General features: G+C 47.0%; 1 protein-coding gene across 1 annotated transcript in view; it reads right to left on the bottom strand.

Moving 5' to 3' along the window:
* LOC120461294 (basement membrane-specific heparan sulfate proteoglycan core protein) overlaps nucleotides 1-19,148 on the bottom strand; it is a 182,836-nt gene that overhangs the window by 68,740 nt on the left and 94,948 nt on the right. Inside the window, exon 15 of the mRNA XM_089131319.1 lies at nucleotides 18,600-18,884. Coding sequence (XP_088987445.1) covers nucleotides 18,600-18,884 — 285 coding nt within the window. The remainder of the gene's footprint in view (nucleotides 1-18,599; nucleotides 18,885-19,148) is intronic.

Here is a 19,148-nt window from a genome sequence, read left to right as displayed (position 1 = left end):
TTAATTAAATAACTAACCTGAATGAGTTTTATTTTTTTTTAATGTATGCATTTTCTTATTTTCTCTTCACAGGTAAAATAAAATAACTTTTACATATGGATGTTATAGTTCTCTTTTTTTCTTAATTTTTTTCTTTTCTTTTTTTTTTCTTCTTTCTCCCTTTTCAGCTTCAATAAGATTTTTAGTAACCTGGGTCCCATATAACACTTTAAAGAGAATTGATGTAACATAATAAACCAGTGAGCATCTCTGGCCCTCGAGATCCACTTTCCTACAGAGTTTAGCTCAAACCACAGAATGAAAAACACATGAACAAACTAATCAAAATCTTCAGGATTACTAGAAATATACAGGCATTTGAGTTTGATCATGGTTCTAACAATTGTTCAAAAAAGCAAATTCAAATAACTAAAAATCCACACTTATTTATTTAGTTATTCGTTTATACAGAACATTTGATACAGAATAAAGTTATGTACTGTCGTGGAAATTATTTGCCTAAATCTTAAATAATAATTGAAGAACAAATGAAGATCTGGAAATCCATAAGTGTATTTATTTCTTGCTAGAAAGGCAGTTCACACACAGACAAGACAAACGTCTTCTCATCTTACACAGTTTATATACTAAAAAGATCATCCTCCGAAATGTACACCTCCCCTCCTTATCTTCGGACTAAGGCCCCTTGCACATACACAGTTCTCAGTTCCCTATATTCTAACACTTCTCATGTATACCCACACATAAACACACACGTCATCTCAAATACAACTAAATACATGTTTTTCTCTTGGTGCAAGCAAACGTATCTATTTCTGAGAAGAACAGAACTTTCTGTCCTTTTACACACGTCCCATTTGCATAGGAGATAATGCATCTTGCAGTTTCTTTAACACATCTATATTTTAAAGAAGACACACAAACAAATATATGTTTCAAGAGATACATTTCAAATAAAAAAAATTCAATTACATTATGCATGTTTACTAATTACTCAGACGAGTGATCTAGAACAAGCAATGCCACACAATATCATTAAGCTATTGAAAGAACAAACACAACAACACACATACACAACATTTTTTTCTTTTACAGTTTAAGGTTATGACAAATATATAGTTTTCACAGGTTTATATGTGTGGAAGGGTTAACTACAATATTATTGATTTAGCTTAATATTCACAAAAATAAGGAAATGTGAAAATGCAATTGGCAAAACAGGATTTTTAAATAACGTATTTTATCAGTAAAATCCCGTTTACATTCATTGTGATCTGAGGGGGCGGAAGAGTCCCGTTGACTCGCGCCCCCCCCCCGTGGCGCCGGCCCTGCAAACAGGTTCATTTCAGAAACCGTCGTCCTCTGTTACGGCGTACTGACTTTGGTCTTCAGCAGTTGAAACTGTGAAATACACACACAAACATTTTCAACATTTAACCCTCAGGTGGTCTTCGGTCATTTCTGACAGAAAAAAATTCTGTTTTGAAATTTTAAAAATCACCGCTTCATCGTAACGTTACGAAACTTGGTGACTTTTATGGCATTATGTATGTGAACACACAAAAAATTGAGGTCATGATCTGAGCATGCTAAGTGGTCGTAAAAAAAAAAAATAGTCACACTTGTGGTCTTCGGTCAAAATGACCCCTATAGGAAATGAATGCGAAATTGACAAAAACACAAAAATTCACAAATTTTTATTTATTTTTATTTTTTACATTTTTTAAATAAAAATCGTTTTTTGAGATTGTTTCAACCATATATTAAAATCCACCAAAAAAATTCATCTGGGGAATTCACATGCTTCTCCATAGAGAGCTGTGCATGCCATCTAGTGGTTACACCAGGATTCTACGCTTTTTTTCTATACTGTAACCAGATGGTGCTAATTTTCATCAAAAATTATTTTATTTTTTTCTGAAGGTCTAGACTCTAAATTAAACTAAAATACTGCATTAATAATTTTTGAAAAAAATACAATATATATAGAAAAATATATATATATTTTCCATGGCAAAAATAGACCATAAATATTGCATAAATATTAATAAATTCAATCAAATTGTCTCAAAATACTAAATTAGAAAGATTAAATATTATAGAACAAAAATTAATTGCATTGGTTTTACTGGGATGGAGGACATTTAATTTTTAGGTGTCCGGTCACTTTTGACCGGGAAGATAACAAGTGTGACTCCGAAACGAAGAGCACCTGAGGGTTAAACGGACATGTCTTAAAGTAAAAAAATCACTTCTGTTATTGCTTTTGAGAGACAGAGAGTGTGTGTGTGTGTGTGTGTGTGAGTGTGTGTGTGTGACAGAAGTTTTACCTCTCGCTCTGTAACATTTGAAAAGCAGCACGACTGTCGCTAACAGATACGGAGAAGCTGCCAGAAGAAAACTGAGGATTTTGAGGACAGAAATCTGACCTGGAAAACAGAAACACAAGAACATTATTGACCAACATTACAGAGCTTTCATGTTGTTCAAACCTGTACGGACTTCTTTCTTGTGTGAAACATAAAATATATTTTGTTTTTTAAAATATATGTTGTTTTTTTCTTTTCTCTTTTAATTCTTCCAAATAACTGCTTATGTTCCACAGAAGAAAAAAAGGAATACATGTTTGGACTGCCATTAGGGTGAGTAAATGATGACATAATAGTGTATTAATAAATGAAGTTATTCATTTTAAAACATTCTCTTCTTCAGAACAAAACTGTATGTTTGACACTGAACACATATGATCAGATCACATCAGTTCCCTTTCGTAGTCACTCCGAGTTACGTCAGAAGTGACGGAGATTGGGGGTTTCGCATAGAAAGCCAATCCTCTTCGAGTATTTAAACACGAGCCAATGGCATGCAATGCCTTGGGGCTGCGGAAATTTGCATAGCGTACTCCGCCCTACTCCGTGAGTATAAAAGGAGGAAGTGAACGCAACCGCAGTATGTTTTCGCTTCGGAGCCAAGAGAACCTCTTCACTCCTGAAAGCACTGTTCAAGACTCTTCGAGACGAGCGTCCTCTTCAGTGTTGGTGTGACGGCGGTACCCAGCGAGATTCTGCATCGCCTGCGATCTGAGCAGTGGTCTGCCAGACTTTGCGCTTCTCCCTGGTCGCTTCAGCGCTGAAAGAGTGAATTTCCTCCTCTCATTGAAAGAGCTGCACGCGCACGTCTTTTTAAAGACGGTTCGCCCGTGTTCTTCTGGGTGTGGTTGATCTCTGTCGTCATCTGATGGTCACGATCGCTGCTTTGTATGCCTGGGCATTTCAGCATGCAGCAGCAGCGTTCGTGGATGACTCATGTTCCTTCTGTGGGAACATGACCATCTCTACACTGAGGTCGAGACTCAATGATCTCACTTGAGTGAGAGTCCCGGTCCCCCCCGCTCGATCGGTTTCCTCCATAGGGGGCCCGTCGACCCGGGGACCTGGTGATTTTACGGTGATGGTGTGGGATAAAGCCCCGACGATTCCTCGGGCCACACCTCCCGCCTCAGTGCGAGAGCCAGCGAGCGTTAGTTCGATTCAGTCGGTTGCTTCTTCGGTGGCACCGGCTGCTTCGGGCAGCGCTCCAGATGATGATGCGATGTCGATCACAGCATCACTAGGCGGGCTTGACTCCTCGGGAAGTGAGGATGCGGCCGCGTTGCCTCCCTCGGGAGCGTCAGCGCCTCCGTGTCTGATCCCGCGATGATGGCAGTGCTATCTCGGGCGTCCGTGAGCATCGGGTGGGGGTGGAACTCCGCCCCATCCCGATCTCTCGCGGCTGAATAATTGTTTTTTGGGTAACGCTGCCGCCTTACGGCCACGGCCAACCCCAATTTCCTTTTTTTCCCCGAGTTGCATGCGGAACTGACACGCACTAAAAAATAAATAAATAAATAATAATAAAAAAAAAAAAAAAAAGGCGTGCTTAGTTCCCCGCCCTTCCTCCCCTCGGCGATGCGGCTGTCTGTGGGTACGCTGGGGCTCCCCCGGTCAACCGGCGGTTGCTCTCAGATGCCCCTCCAAAGCCTATGGGTTCTCGTCGTCTATGGCGGCGCGATTCTGTAGAGCGGCGGGACAGGCAGCCTCCGCCCTGCATATGATGAGCACCTACAAAGCTAGCTGCTCAGGAATGTGCACGAGGAGGTGACGGACCAAGCGAGCTGCGAGCCTGCCGCCTACCTTGTCCTTAAACGGGTCACGGAGGCGGTCGCTCGCTCCCTTGGTCAGGTGATGCCCACCGCTGTGGTCCAGGAGCATCATAATGTTCGGCGGTGCGGTCCAGGACTTTGCCCAGCACTTCTCGACCGCCTAGGAGCAGACGAAGGCGGTTTCTCTGCCCCGACGGCCAGCTGCTGCCTCCAACCAGCCGTCGGCTCGGACGCCTCCGCCAGCTCGCCGCCGAGGACGCCCCCCTGCGGCTCCCTTCCCTCCCACGCGGCCCCAGCAGCAGCCTTCAGCCGGTTCGCGTCGCGGAGGAGGCCACAGGTAAGCGTCCCAAGAAAAGAGCCCCCCCCCCTCAGGCCGCGTGCCCCGCTAGACGCCAGGCGAAGCGATGTTCCTGAGGCGGGCCGCTCAGTGATAGTGTCATGGTTTTTCTCAGGAGGCGGTGGCAGGGCCCCTCCTTCCCCGGTGGAGGGCCGGTGGAGAATCTTTTGTTCTAGCTAGCTCCCTGAGCTGGTTGGGGAAGCTGACACTGTCATTGAGCACACAGACTGGAATGAGCGCGCACGACGTCCAGTGCGTCGCCCCGTTCATTCCTCTCTGTCTCGGAGGGCGCGGAAGGGTGCGTGTGTCAGCCCCGGGCTACGCCAATCCCTTCCCCCTCTGTCGCCAGACCCCCGGCAGAACAGACCCCCGTGGAACGCTCTGCCTTCCCTGGTCTCTTCTGTCGGGGAGCGGGTTTCGACGGTGCATCCGGAACGGGGTAACTCCTGCACGCATGCCGGTCGACCCGCCTCGCTGCCCCTCCGGGGGGACGTCTGTGGTTCGCATGACCCCGTTGGCTCACTTCCTGGAAGCCTGGCTAGCGCTTCCCGGGGTTCCCGCTGGGTCATCAGAACGATCAGATTCGGCTACGCGATTCAGTTCGCACGGTCTCTTCCCCGCTTCAGGGGAGTTCGCTCCACGATGGTTGGTGGCAATGCCCCAGTCTTAAGAGCGGAGATTGCGACCCTGCTGGCGAAGGGTGCAATCGAGACGGTCCCTCCAGCCGAGGTGAGGTCCGGGCTTTACAGCCCCTACTTCATTGTCCCCAAGAAAGACCGGTGGGTTACGACCGATCCTGGACCTGCGCATTTTGAACCGTTCTCTCCATCGACTACCGTTCAAAATGCTCACGGCCAAACGCATTTTCGAATGTGTTCGGTATCAGGATTGGTTTGCAGCGATCGACCTGAAGGACGCGTACTTCCATGTCTCCATTCTCCCTCGACACAGACCGTTTCTTCGGTTTGCCTTCGAGGGCCAGGCATACCAGTACGCCGTTCTCCCATTCGGGTTAGCTCTGTCCCCTCACGTCTTCACGAAGATCGTCGAGGCAGCCCTTGTTCCCCTTCGCGAACACGGGGTTCGCATCCTGAACTATCTCGACGACTGGCTGATACTAGCACACTCTCGAGCTCAGGTTTGCGAACACAGAGACCTGGTGCTACGGCACCTAGCCCGTCTGGGCCTTCGGGTCAACCGGGAAAAGAGCAAACTTTGCCCCGTGCAGAGGATCTCTTTTCTCGGCATGGAGATAGACTCGGTCGCCATGTCCGCGCAGCTCACGAACGAGCGCGCGCACTCACTGCTGGCTTGTCTTCGACAGTTCGAGGGCAAGAGTGCGGTTCCACTGAAACTATTTCAGAGGCTCCTGGGGCATATGGCATCCGCGGTACGCCGCTCGGTTTGCTTCATATGAGACCGCTTTAGCTGTGGCTTCGCGATCGAGTCCCGAGGTGGGCATGGCATCGCGGCTCGCTCCGAGTTCCAGTGACTCCGACGTGCCGCCGAACCTTCTTCCCGTGGTCGAACCTCAGCTTTTTACGGACAGGGTCCCTATTCAGCGAGTTTCCAGGCATCTCGTTGTCTCCACGGATGCGTCTACCACGGGTTAGGGCAGTGGTTCTCAAAGTGGGGTCCGCGGACCCCTGGTGGTCCGCGAGCTAAAGCCAGGGGGTCCGCGAAATAATTTACAACCTAACGTTTTTTTCCATGAGTCATGTTTTCTTTATCATCTGAAAACATGCTGTTTATTCCTAAGTAACTTATATAAAGCATTTAACATAAAACAATACAAAGTAGACACTTAAAGTTTTCTATAGATAGATAATCTATGTCTTTGTGTCAAGTAGACTATTCGCTGCTGTTGATTTTGCGGGACGTGCGCCAGAAAGGAGACAGAGAGACGGCATGAACCCGCATCCGGTTCTTTTCTGTATTTTTAAAAGGCATGACATTTTGTAGTCATTTATAATGTAGCCTATACACAAATAAAAAAAATGGACACTTTACCGTTTCGGATGATGCACTCTTGTCTTAACTATGACCATAAATAAGAGTATTCCTGTTTCCACTGCTGAGGAAAAATTCCCATGTAATTGCGCGCCGGCGTCTCGCGTGCGCGCACAATAGTCAGTTCTAGCACTGCTACTGTAGATTTGACATTAGAAGTCTGATCATTATCAAAATAAAAGTGCATAGTGACAGGGCCGTACCCACAACTGAGGTTGCAAGGATGCACATCGCGATGATACTGACCTTCTCGTCTGAGGTGCTTCAGCAGACTAACAACGATAGCTCGTCAATGTCAAAATGTTTGAGTCGGAGTGAACTCAAAGTTCCCCGCACGACGTTTCAGTCAACGGTCATAAAGTGCGAGATAAGATGTAGGCCTTAATTAACATAAACTAAACAGCTGTTTTAGATAAAAGTTTTAAAAAACGACTGAAACAATCAGTTTGCAAAGTATTAATCAAGCTCAACTTTAACAAAGGAAAAAGCAGGTCAATAGAAACATACTGTGCCCATGAGATTAACATTATGGATTCATATATTTAACATATACTGTATGTTTTTTTTAGCTAATTACAGTAGCTCAAATTAACAACGCACGCACCTATTAAACATAATGCCATTATCATTGTATTTATAGGCTTATGGGCTTTATTTGTGTGCAAAATAGGCCTAATTATTGAAACATTTCTCTTTTAAGGCCATTCCTGATTGGAATATGTGATTGTGTTTCGTGACATCTTGACAAAAAAAAAAAAAAATGTATGCCACTGACTGACATGCTTCTACTAAATCTATAGTTATCCAATTGTGGGGCCTTAAAACACCTTAAAATGCACATGTGTAGATCAAGAACATCAAAAATTCCTAAGTGAGGGATCCTAAGTGATTCCTAGCAAGATCACTTTCGTTACCTCAGTAGGCTATTTAGGAATTCCTGCATAATACCCTGGGTGGAGACCATTCATTTTGTGCAAAAATATTTCATTTGCCGCTCACACATTAACTTTGTGCTCAATAACTGTTATAAATATGAGGGGGGTCCTTGGAATTTTTTTTCCCCTGAAAGGGGTCCCTGGCACCAAAATGTTTGAGAACCCCTGGGTTAGGGTGCCATGTGCAATGGGCATGCAGCCGCCGGTTCCTGGACAGGAGCCCAGCGCCTCATGCACGTCAATTGCCTCGAGCTGTTGGCAGTACGGCTCGCCCGGCACCGCTTCCGAGCGTGCTCTAGGGCCAGCATGTGCTTGTCCGCTCAGACAACACTACGGCAGTAGCGTACATCAACCACCAGGGGGGGTCTACGCTCGCGCCGGTTGTCGCAGCTCGCCCGCCACCTCTTGATATGGAGTCAGAAGCACCTGAGGTCCCTTCGTGCAGTTACATTCCTGGAGACCGGAACCGGGCAGCCGACGAGCTGTCCCGGGCCCGTCCCATCTCCGGCGAATGGCGACTCCATCCCCAGTCGGTCCAGCTGATTTGGGACCAGTTCGGGGAGGCACAGATAGACCTGTTCGCCTCTCGGGACTCGTCCCACTGCGCCCAGTTTATTCTCTGACCCGCGGCTCTCTCGGCTCGGATGCGCTGGCGCACAGCTGGCCACGGGGCCCACGCAAGTGTGCGTTCCCCCAGTGAGCCTCCTTGCACGGGTGTTGTGCAAGATCAAGGAGGACGAGGAGCAGGTCTTGCTGGTAGCCCCCTACTGGCCCACCAAGACGTGGTTCTCCGAACTCATGCTCCTCGCGACAGCACCTCTTTGGCCTATTCCTCTGAGACCGGACCTACTCTCTCAGAGACGGGGCACTCTGTGGCACCCTCGTCCCGATCTTGGAGGCTGCACGTGTGGCTCCAGGACGGGACGAGGCAGGTTTGAGTTCGCTGCCACCTGCGGTGGCGGCAACCATCACTTCCGCAAGAGCGTCGTCCACGAGACACCTTTATGCGTTGAAGTGGAACCTATTCGTCAATTGGTGTTCTTCTCGCTGAAAAGACCCCCGGAGATGTTCGATCGGAGTCGTGCTTCCTTCCTGCAAGAGGGGTTGGAGCGTAGGCTGTCGCCCTCCACCCTTTGGATTTATGTCGCGGCCATTGCCGCGTCTCATGATGCAGTGAAAGGTAAGTCTATGGGAAGCATGACCTGGTCATCAGGTTCCTGAGGGGAGTGAGGGGGCTAAATCCACCTCCCTCCCCTCCTGCCCTCTGGGGACCTCTCAGTAGACCTGGGTGCTCTGCAGAGGCCTCCCCTGGAGCCTTTGCAGTCGGTAGAGTTTTTGCCCTGTCCTATGTGACAGCACTCCTGATTGCATTGGTCTCCATCAGGAGAGTAAGGGACCTGCACGCACTCTCTGTTGACGAAGTGTGCCTGGAGTTCGGGCCGGCTTACTCTCACGTATTCCTGAGACCCCGGCCTGGATATATGCCCAAGGTTCCTACCACTCCCCTCCGGGACCTGGTGGTGAACCTGCAAGCGCTGCCCCTGGAGGAGGCAGACCCAGCCTTGGCACTGCTCTGTCCGGTACGTGCTCTCCGCACCTATGTCGACAGAACGCAGTGTTTCAGGACCTCAGACCAGCTCTTTGTCTGTCATGGGGGAAGCCAGTAGGGTAGGGCTCTCTCAAAGCAACGGCTGTCCCACTGGATAGTGGATGCCATTGCTTTGTCTTACCAGCAGCAAGGCCTTCCGTGCCCCCTTGGTGTGACGGCCCATTCCACTCGGAGTGTAGCCTCCTCTTGGGCTTTAGCGCACGGCGCCTCGCTAACAGACATCTGCAGAGCTGCAAGCTGGGCGACACCCAACACCTTCGCCAGATTCTATAATCTGCGAATTGAGCCGGTATCCTCTCACGTACTCGTTTCGGCCAGTTCTGGATCCGCTCAGGTGTCTTCGCTTGCTCGCCACTCCACTCCCCGGACTGGATAAGTGCGATATTTCCTCAGTTCTTCCATTGAAGTCTTGAGTCCTCCAGCACCGACGATGCGGGCACCACTGCTGTTGCTCTGGATGCTGGCTAGGTGCCTCCATGCGCACGGTTCCCCTTGGTAACCGTCTCGTGTGTATTATCCACTGTAAGCCTCTCTGAGCATGTGTCTTCCCTTGGCAAGCCATCTGCCACCCCTGGAGTTGAAATTAGTAGCCACCTGCGGTTGGTACTCCAGTGTTCCATATGTGTTCCTATGTGGCCATATGTGTATTCGTAAGTCCTCCCTTCGGTAGGCAGCTGGTAGCATGTCCCTTCCGGGATATGTTTCCCAGTGTACCTTGGTAATCCTGTGTCAAAGTCGGATCCCCAAAAAAAAAATAAAAAAAGAGGTAAGGCTCGGGGGTCCAGACTTTCGCAGGGCACTGGAAGACAGCTTGAAGATGGCGTGATGGCACAGACCCCCAATCTCCGTCACTTCTGACGTAACTCGAAGTGACTACGAAAGGGAACGTCTCGGTTACGTATGTAACCCTCGTTCCCTGAGTAGGGAACGGAGACGTTACGTCTCCCTGCCACTTCTGCTGTATCGCTGGGTAGACGCCGAGTTCAGTCTTGGCTCCTCAGCGAAGACATACTGCGGTTGCGTTCACTTCCTCCTTTTATACTCACGGAGTAGGGCGGAGTACGCTATGCAAATTTCCGCAGCCCCAAGGCATTGCATGCCATTGGCTCGTGTTTAAATACTCGAAGAGGATTGGCTTTCTATGCGAAACCCCCAATCTCCGTCACTTCTGACGTAACGTCTCCGTTCCCTACTCAGGGAACGAGGGTTACATACGTAACCGAGACGATTTATTCCTTGCTGCTTTCAAATGAATAATGAATAAATAATTTATTCAAAGTCAGATGTTGATAGTAAAGAGGCGAACAAGTTTGATTTGATTTTATTATAATGCCGAAATACTCTAGACTTCATTGAATATTATTTATAAAGTGTTGTTTTCACAAAATGTCAGTATTGTCACGATCACCAGCTGGAGTGCCCTTGATAGCCACCAGAGGGCCTTCATTACCCATAATCCTTTGCCCGGACTCATCAGCGCTCATTGTTTTCAGCTGTGTCTCATTAACCCTGTTAGCTCACCTTTATAAGCCTGGACAATTCAGAATTTCATCACTAAATATTAAGTGTGTTTTATCTGCATTTCTGAGCCTCAGACCTGAACTCGGTTATTGTTTGTGTGTGTATGACCTTTTCCTATCTTTGGACTGCAATTGTGGATTGACCTTTCAATAAATACTGCATTTAAATCCTCAGCTTTTGTATCTCAAGCAAACATGACAAGTATATTTTGCCAGGGATGTGATGGTTATGCTTTCGTTCGTGTGAGTTATGTGAAACAATAAACACGGACGTCAATAACGGATTTTGTTCCAGCAGAAATAAGAGACAGACACTGAGTAATATATAATAGTATATAATAATGGTGTGGCGTTTCTCATTAAATCATCTCACCATTAAAGGCTTCAGTGACTGAGATCCAGCTGTGGAGAGACTGTCCTCTCTCTGTTTTACAGGAGTAGAAACCCTCATGTGACTTTGAGACAGTAGTGATGCTCATCTCTCCTGTCGTCTGATTCTGGATCAGTGATCCGTCTTTATAGAAATCAGCGCTGGAGATCGGGGAGTTTGTAGGTCGATGTAAACAGTGTAGAGTCAGAGTCTCTCCCTCAATCACAGGATCAACAGAACTCTCCAGAATCACCTCACCGTCTACAAACACGAGATATGTGCGTTTAATAGAAGAATATAGCAAAACAATACATAAGAAAATTCACGAGTTCACATTTACATCAATTAAACAGAGTAAAGATTATGCGTATTTGGCGTGCTGTCCAGGGGGAGGGCTCCGAGCTCGGAATTTTTACCCGAACCCAGAGTGCTCCCCCCCTCGTTGTTGTAAGAGTATTTAGGAGAAGAAGTGAGGAGATGGGGTGGTGGTGGGATGCTGTTAGACTGTCAATGAACTGAGTTAAGTTTGCTGTATATATACCTCTTACTTCATTGATTGGGAATGCGCTCCACTCGTGTCTAATTAGGCTTGATTACCTGAATGTGCTCCACCTGTGCTTAATTCTGAACATGCTCCTCCCGAACTTTGTTCGTAAAACATCATTTCACGAGTTCACATTTACATCAATTAAACAGAGTAAAGATTATGCGTATTTGGCGTGCTGTCCAGGGGGAGGGCTCCGAGCTCGGAATTTTTGCCCGAACCCAGAGTGCTCCCCCAAAAGCAAAAGGCAAAGGACAGCCGCCAGACTAAAGACCCCCCAAAACGCAGAATTTTGGCGGGCTGGGTCCGTTTGAATTGCACCGTTCTTAGCGAGCACATCTTACTGCGTCGAACGGGCAAGCCCTTACTGGCCTATGGATGAGGAACAGCTTGATTTATGCCGCCTGACCAGGAGGGCCCGTGTTGCCTCTGGCGGAAGCAGCTTACTGCGCTGGGCGGACGGGCCCTACTGGTTGACGAATGAGGGGTGACAAGATTTGGGGATGCCCAACCAGGAGGGCCCATGTAGCTTCCGACGGGAGCAGATCACGGCGTCGGGCTGATGGGCCCTACCGGCTGACGGTGGAGTGTTTTGGAAGCCCAGACTGGAGATTTCTTGCGGACCGCTGGGAAATTGATACCTGTTAGATGTAAAAGAGAAACATAGATGAATGCCATATCCGCTTGGAGACCAATGCTCGCTTGGCAGAAAAAGAGGAAACATAGATGCATGCAATGTCCGCTGGGAGACCAATGCTCACTGGACAGAAAAAGGAAACTTAGATGCTTGCAATGTCCGCTGGGAAACCAATGCTCGCTGGACAGAATCATGCAATGTCCGCTGGAGACCAATGCTCACTGGACAGAAAAGAGGAAACAGCTGCCTGCAATGTCCGCTGGGAGACCAATGCTCGCTGGACAGGATTATGCAATGTCCGCTGGGAGACCAATGCTCGCTGGACAGAAAAGAGGAAACATAGATGCATGCAATGTCCGCTGGGAGACCAATGCTCGCTGGACAGAAAAGAGGAAACATAGATGCATGCAATGTCCGCTGGAGACCAATGCTCACTGGACAGAAAGAGAGGAAACATAGATGCCTGCAATGTCCGCTGGAAGACCAATGCTCGCTGGACAGAATTAAGCAATGTCCGCTGGGAGACCAATGCTCGCTGGACAGAAAAGAGGAAACAGCTGCCTGCAATGTCCGCTGGGAGACCAATGCTCGCTGGACAGGATTATGCAATGTCCGCTGGGAGACCAATGCTCGCTGGACAGAAAAGAGGAAACATAGATGCATGCAATGTCCGCTGGGAGACCAATGCTCGCTGAACAGAAAAGAGGAAACATATGCATGCAATGTCCGCTGGGAGACCAATGCTCGCTGAACAGAAAAGAGGAAACATATGCATGCAATGTCCGCTGGGAGACCAATGCTCGCTGAACAGAAAAGAGGAAACATAGATGCATGCAATGTCCGCTGGAAGACCAATGCTCGCTGGACAGCAAATGCTTGCTGGACGGAGAAAAAGATAATATAAGTCTTCTACAGGGAGAGTTTTTGCTTCGTCTGCTGGGAACTAGATCACTGGATGAAGGAAGAGCACCCAGGTGGACGACCCGGAGGGTTTTATTCGATGAGGGTTTGGTGGGCTTTTTTAATGTGGAATCGGTTGGTCCTGATGTAGCTTTGGAAAGCGTCTGAGGATCATCTTCCGAGAGCTTGGATCTGCTGCTGGGAGAGGCCTTTTTGGGCTGCTGAGGTTGCTGCTCCGATGCGGAAAGAGTGACTGGAGAAATGTTTTGCTTGGATGCCTGACTGTTAAAGAACGAGTTTGAGATGTTTCTGGAACCAAAAGCGTGTCACAGGTTTGTTGAAGTCATCTAAAAATAGGGGATCAAGAGGGGATTTAGCCTGGGAGCTTCTCCACTGAAGATATGCCTGAATGGATTGGTATGGTTGGATTGGCGATGAGAGTTTGAAGATGTAGATGAAATGGCCTTTTTTGGATTGGTCTGTCTTGCTTTGCTTAATTAAGTATGAGATGGTTTCACTATCCAGTACTGCTAAGTCTGAGATGGTGGGGTGGACTCTTGGGTCGAATTTGGAAGTGATGGCGAGTTCCGAGCATCTAAGAAAGCCAAAAAAGGCATGAATAAACATAGCATCGAGTGTGCGGGCTGTCTCGAGAGGCTGGTAGACTGTGCGGAGGGCATGAATACATTTTGTGAGAATATCTAGTGTTATGGGTTGTCTGGTGTCAGGATGGGTGGGATGGGATCGTTGAATTCCTTTGACCAGAAGGGAGGTCTGTGAATTATTTATCTCTGGAGAGGGAGCGCCGTACATCAATTTATGGAAAAACTGGATGCCGCTCAGGTAACCTTTGATGGATCCAACTTGAAGGCCCTTAATGCTGTTAAGGTAGGAGATGAATGAGGTGATTGAAAGGAGAGAAAAATCAGGGAATGGCAAGTTGTATGAGAAGTGGAATTCTTTAAAACACCTCCAAGCTGTCACATAAGATTGGAGGGTCCTGGGAGAAACTGCTTGGAGGATGGTGTCCAGTGATGCGTCGAGGAGTTGTTTTAGAGGGTGGGTTACGGGAATATTAGTTCTGAATGGTGAGGTACTGGAGTTGGGAATTGGTCTGCCTCTGGAGACAGCGTCCTGAATTTCTGACAGGATCTGTGCTCGGATGTTGTGGGACACTGGGGGTGGCTCCGCAGCAACGGCGTTCGATGGGACGGGCATCTGGGTTGCTGTGAAGAGAGAGTGCTGAGATTTTGCCTGGAGAAGAGAGCTGAAAGGAACCAAAGCCGGGGCTGCAATTGTCAGCGGAGGCAGCCTCACGCTTGAATCGGCCTCTGGGGCTTGGGGAAGAGGGTTAAAAGTATGAGAAGGAAAGGAAGGTTGAAACTGGGAAGAGTGGGCTCGTGCTGCAAGCGGAGGCAGCCTCACGCTTGCTTGAGCTACTGGAGCTGCTGGCCACTGAAAAGAAGAGGGATTAGTAGCTGTTGCGAAAGCAGGTTGAAATGATTGGGCCTCCAATGCTAGCGGAGGCAGCCTCACGCTAGCATCTGGGACAGGTGCTGGAGGCCACTGAAAAGAAGAGGGATTAGTAGCTGTTGCAAAACTATGTTGAAATGATTGGGCTTCCATTTCTAGCGGAGGCAGCCTCACGCTAGCATCTGGGACCGGTGCTGGAGGCCACTGAAAAGAAAAAGGATTATTAGGAACAGCAGGAGCCATGTTCTGATATGCTGAGGGGAGGTCGGCGGGCCTGGTTTCAGCCAAAGCTGCAGCCTGCTGGCAAGTCTGACGGCAGAAGGAACTGGGGCGCGGCCCAAGCTTGCTGAAGGCCTTTCGCTGCGGTTTGATGCTGGAAGAGAACTAGATTTAGTACGCTGGGATGGTGGTGTTGTCCAGCGAGGTGAATCCTGAGCTTTACTTTGCCTGCTGGTCCTTTTCGGGGCCGGCATGGACTTCGGAGAGAGGTTAGTTGATTGCAAGGATACATAGAGGGCATATAGTTCCACTTTGTTCATCCTTCGCGAGAACTGAACATCCGAATATATCAGCGCTTGCCTCAATCCTAGAACTGTCCACTTTGCAATTGGTGGAATTGTTGGGACTGCCGAGCGATAGGAAGAAGCAGGGGAGGGATTGTGATGTCTCGCTGGTGGAGGCGAGGGCTGGCCTCTGCGTCTAGGCGAGCGTGTAGCTGTTCGGGTAGGCAGGCGGCCGCGTGGAGAAGCCTTGGGATCAGTTGAAATGTTGGGCGGAGAAGGAGTGGTCCTTGGGTCAGCTGATTCTGGCTGAGGATCCGGTGAGAAGTTGGATTCATCATCGGATGGGAAAAGCTGGAGTTGAGACATGGTAGCAAAAAGGTCGAACCAATATGCTGTTAGACTGTCAATGAACTGAGTTAAGTTTGCTGTATATATACTCTTACTTCATTGATTGGGAATGCGCTCCACTCGTGTCTAATTAGGCTTGATTACCTGAATGTGCTCCACCTGTGTTTAATTCTGAACATGCTCCTCCCGAACTTTGTTAGTAAAACATCATATATTGATGATGAATTGATTATACTTCGTACTTCCTTCCTGAGCTTTTTATATTAATGAAGAATAAAAATGTATTGTTTTTTTCTAGTTTTATATATCTTTATTAATCTCATAATGTATTTTGTGAAGTCAGAGATTGTTTGCTGTAAGCTAAGAAGAGATTTGGGATGAGATATATTTTGGTAAACAACATACAGTATGTTCAGTGAGCAAAGGTTTTCCACTGATGATGTACTTCAACTGTGTTCAGTTGGCCTTTTCTTTATAAGGAAATGAATGATTTTCAACTGATGCAAATGTACCACACATGTACACACCGATGGACCGTTTCTTAATATGGAAATTGGATCGTACCGTGTGTAAGCATGAGGTATACGTTACATTTTAAACATAAGCAACATGTTTTGCTGCCTTACGAGGAAGTTGTGAGTCCCTCAGTTGTGAATATAAGCTCAATCATTATTGTGTAACCCCAGAGAAACACATAAAGGCATAATGGGTTGAGAGATGGGGAGAAAGAACAGAGAAATGGAGAACTGAGAAATCTGGAATGAAGACGACCTCGCCTGTAACCTTCCTCTCAAAATAATAAAATAAAAAATTTTAAATTTTGTGTATAAATAATAAATAAGAGATCTCTTGGTAAAGTAACTGGTGTAGCTTCTGTGATTCAACCATAACGGGGAAAAGCATGATGTTCAAATCTAGGGTTGGGTATCGTTTGAATTTGAACGATTCTGATTCCGATTCCTTGTTTCGATTCCGGTTCCTAAAGATTCTCGATTCCGATTCTTTTAAGAGGCAGGGTCAAAAAAGTTTAGCTAACCTTGCTAACCAACGGCCTTTCTGAAGGAAATACTCCTTCTGTAAAAATACTCCTTTTGTCACAAATTTTGCATTTTGCCGAGATTTCATTATTTTTAGAAAAGTGAAGCCACACTTTGGATCGCCGACGTAAGGTACTCATGTTCGACTCGCGTGGTTATGCCAACACTTCCGGCAGACGCTTCTTCGTTGGTGTTGTTCAGCGGTTTCTTCTTCCGCTCGGCGGACTGTGAATATCGAAACTAGGAATCGAAATTTTTACTTTTGAACGATTCCGGGAAAAACGAAAAGTTAGCCTCGGTTCCAATCGATACTCGATTCTCGATACCCAACCCTATTCAAATCTACAAACCCGATCTCATGAGTAAAAGGATGTTGATTAAACCGGACTCACCGTGTACAGTGATGTTTCGAGGACGGCGTTTCTCTCCAGATTCAGACTCACACCAGTACACTCCAGAGTCAGATGTGCTGAGAGAGTCGATTACACATCCAGATCCTGTTTGTTTGGCACAGGTTTGTGTGTGTGTGTCTGTGTATCTTCTCACTGTCCATCCAGCAGAGTTACTCTGATCCACACAGCTCAGAGAGAGAGACTGAGATGAGAAGTGTTGACTTCTGCTGGGATCGATGACCAGAGACACTGAAGCAGAAACTCCTGAAAAGAGGAAAATCTCCATCAGAACTGACAGCACAGAGACTGCAGTGAAACACAGATGCGGATGAGCACAAGCAGAAACCCTCACCAGTGAGCCACAGTGTGTGTGAGCTGCTGTTGTGTGTGTAATAGGCTGGTCGTCCTCTCTCTGCTCTGCACGTATAAACTCCTGTGTGCTGTAGAGCAGCAGGACTGAGAGTGTAAGATCCTCCAGCTCCTCTGCTGCTGTCTGACAGATGATCATGATCTCTGAACCAGCTGAACGTCCAGCCTGTAGAGGAGCCTGAAACCTCACAGATCAGAGTCACTGATTCTCCTTCAGTCAGCCACGGCTGTGGAGACACTCGCAGTGATGCCTGAGCTTCAGCTGAACAAAACATCACGAGTTACAGAGCCGTAGAGGAACTGATCACAACACACACACACACACACACACACACACACTCACCTGAGACAGTCAGTGTAACAGCATCACTGATTTGTGATCTCTGTGAGTCTGATGATCTCTCTCCTCTACAACTGTATTTACCGCTGTGAAAGAGATCGACACTGCTGATGATCAACTCTTGTGTTGAGCACCGACTGACAGCATTTCTGTGTGTCTGTTTATCAGCTCCAGTGCAGCAGTGTTGTTCTGTACATCGACTGGCAGAGTTTATATCCCAGTTGTTGGTTCCCTCTATTTCCCATCTGTATGTCCACTCAGTGTCTCCTGCCCACTTTATATCACATCTGAGAGTGACTGTTTCTCCTCTAAACACTCGTTCATCAGGTCGTACCGTCACCACAGCTTTAGGACTCACTGTACAAACACAGATTATTGCATTTATAGTTTCAGAAGTTGTGTAGATATTGTCTCTGATCTGTATTTGTTGCATCACACACTACAGTCTCTCTCACCTGTAACATTTACCCACAGTGCATCACTGTATTGTGTGTAATAGACTGGTTTCCCTCTTCCAGCTCTACACCAGTACTGGCCTCCATCAGACACTGAATCAATCTTCAGGCTGTAGGAGTGTGTTTTCTTCTTCTCTGTCTCGGGGTTCAGTGTGTGTTTGTACCAGTAAGAGTCCCAGTCTCTGGTTAGATTCATGCGACAGGTCAAAGTCACTGTGTTTCCAGTCAGTGCAGCTCCTGCAGGATCTGATGTGAGTTCAGGCTTCGGCTGTAGATCTGCAGGAGAACAACAACAGATTCAGATCCTCCAGAGTCAGAGTTCACATGTGTTACACAAATCATTCAGTGTTTGTCTCCAACTACATAAATAAAATGGTTCAGTTTTGTTCTAATGAGAGGGTGTGTGAGATTAAATGATGACAATTTTCATTCTCAGGTGAGCTAATGTTGAAACTTTGGAGTGAGTGTCAGATAAAATACTTCTTAAATCTAAAGTTTCATGAACTGTAAATCATAATCAGATACAAAACGATGAAACTTCTGAAAACCAAAGCTGCATTTGTATAAAGAGTCACAAATTCTCAGAAAGTGCAAGCAGCAATAAATAAATAAATAAAAATACATATAGAAATGTTTTATGTTTATTAAAAAACTTGGAGGACAATGATGTTGAACTCACCCTTCACAGAGAGAGAAACAGCAGAGCTTGATGTTGATGAGTCTGGTTCTCCATATATCTGTCCTTTACACCAGTACTGACCCTGATCAGACCCAGTAGCTCCACTGATAGTAAGAGTGTCTCTGTTTACAGTGTAACGATCAGACTTCTGTAATATTACACTGTCTTTATACCACTCATATGTCCAGTTACTGTGATAAGGTTTTATCACACACTTCAGATTGACTGTTTCTCCAGTGAATACAGGACCGGCTGGTGTCACAGTCACTGTAGATGTGGGTAAACCTGAGAAGAAACACAGAAACACAAACTGACTCAAACATCTCTTTCAGTGCATTGTAACAGAATTATATTTTATAAATGTTTTGAGGAAGTTGAAGATCTCAATGATGAAGTGTTTTTGCAACAACAGTGACTGTAGCTGAAGCGCACAACTACTATAATTATATGCTGATTGAGGCGGCCAAATATGGACGGGAATCCCGGTCAGAGAATCAGGGAGCGGAGAGAAGATTCTTCACAGAGATGTTTTATTGTATAGTCATCTGG

This window comes from Pimephales promelas, chromosome 1 (genome assembly GCF_988280905.1).
Source record: "Pimephales promelas chromosome 1, fPimPro1.hap1.1, whole genome shotgun sequence".
NCBI lineage: Eukaryota > Metazoa > Chordata > Actinopteri > Cypriniformes > Leuciscidae > Pimephales > Pimephales promelas.
The sequence above is the reverse complement of the archived record's forward strand: the minus strand, read 5'-3'. Positions and strand labels throughout refer to the sequence as shown.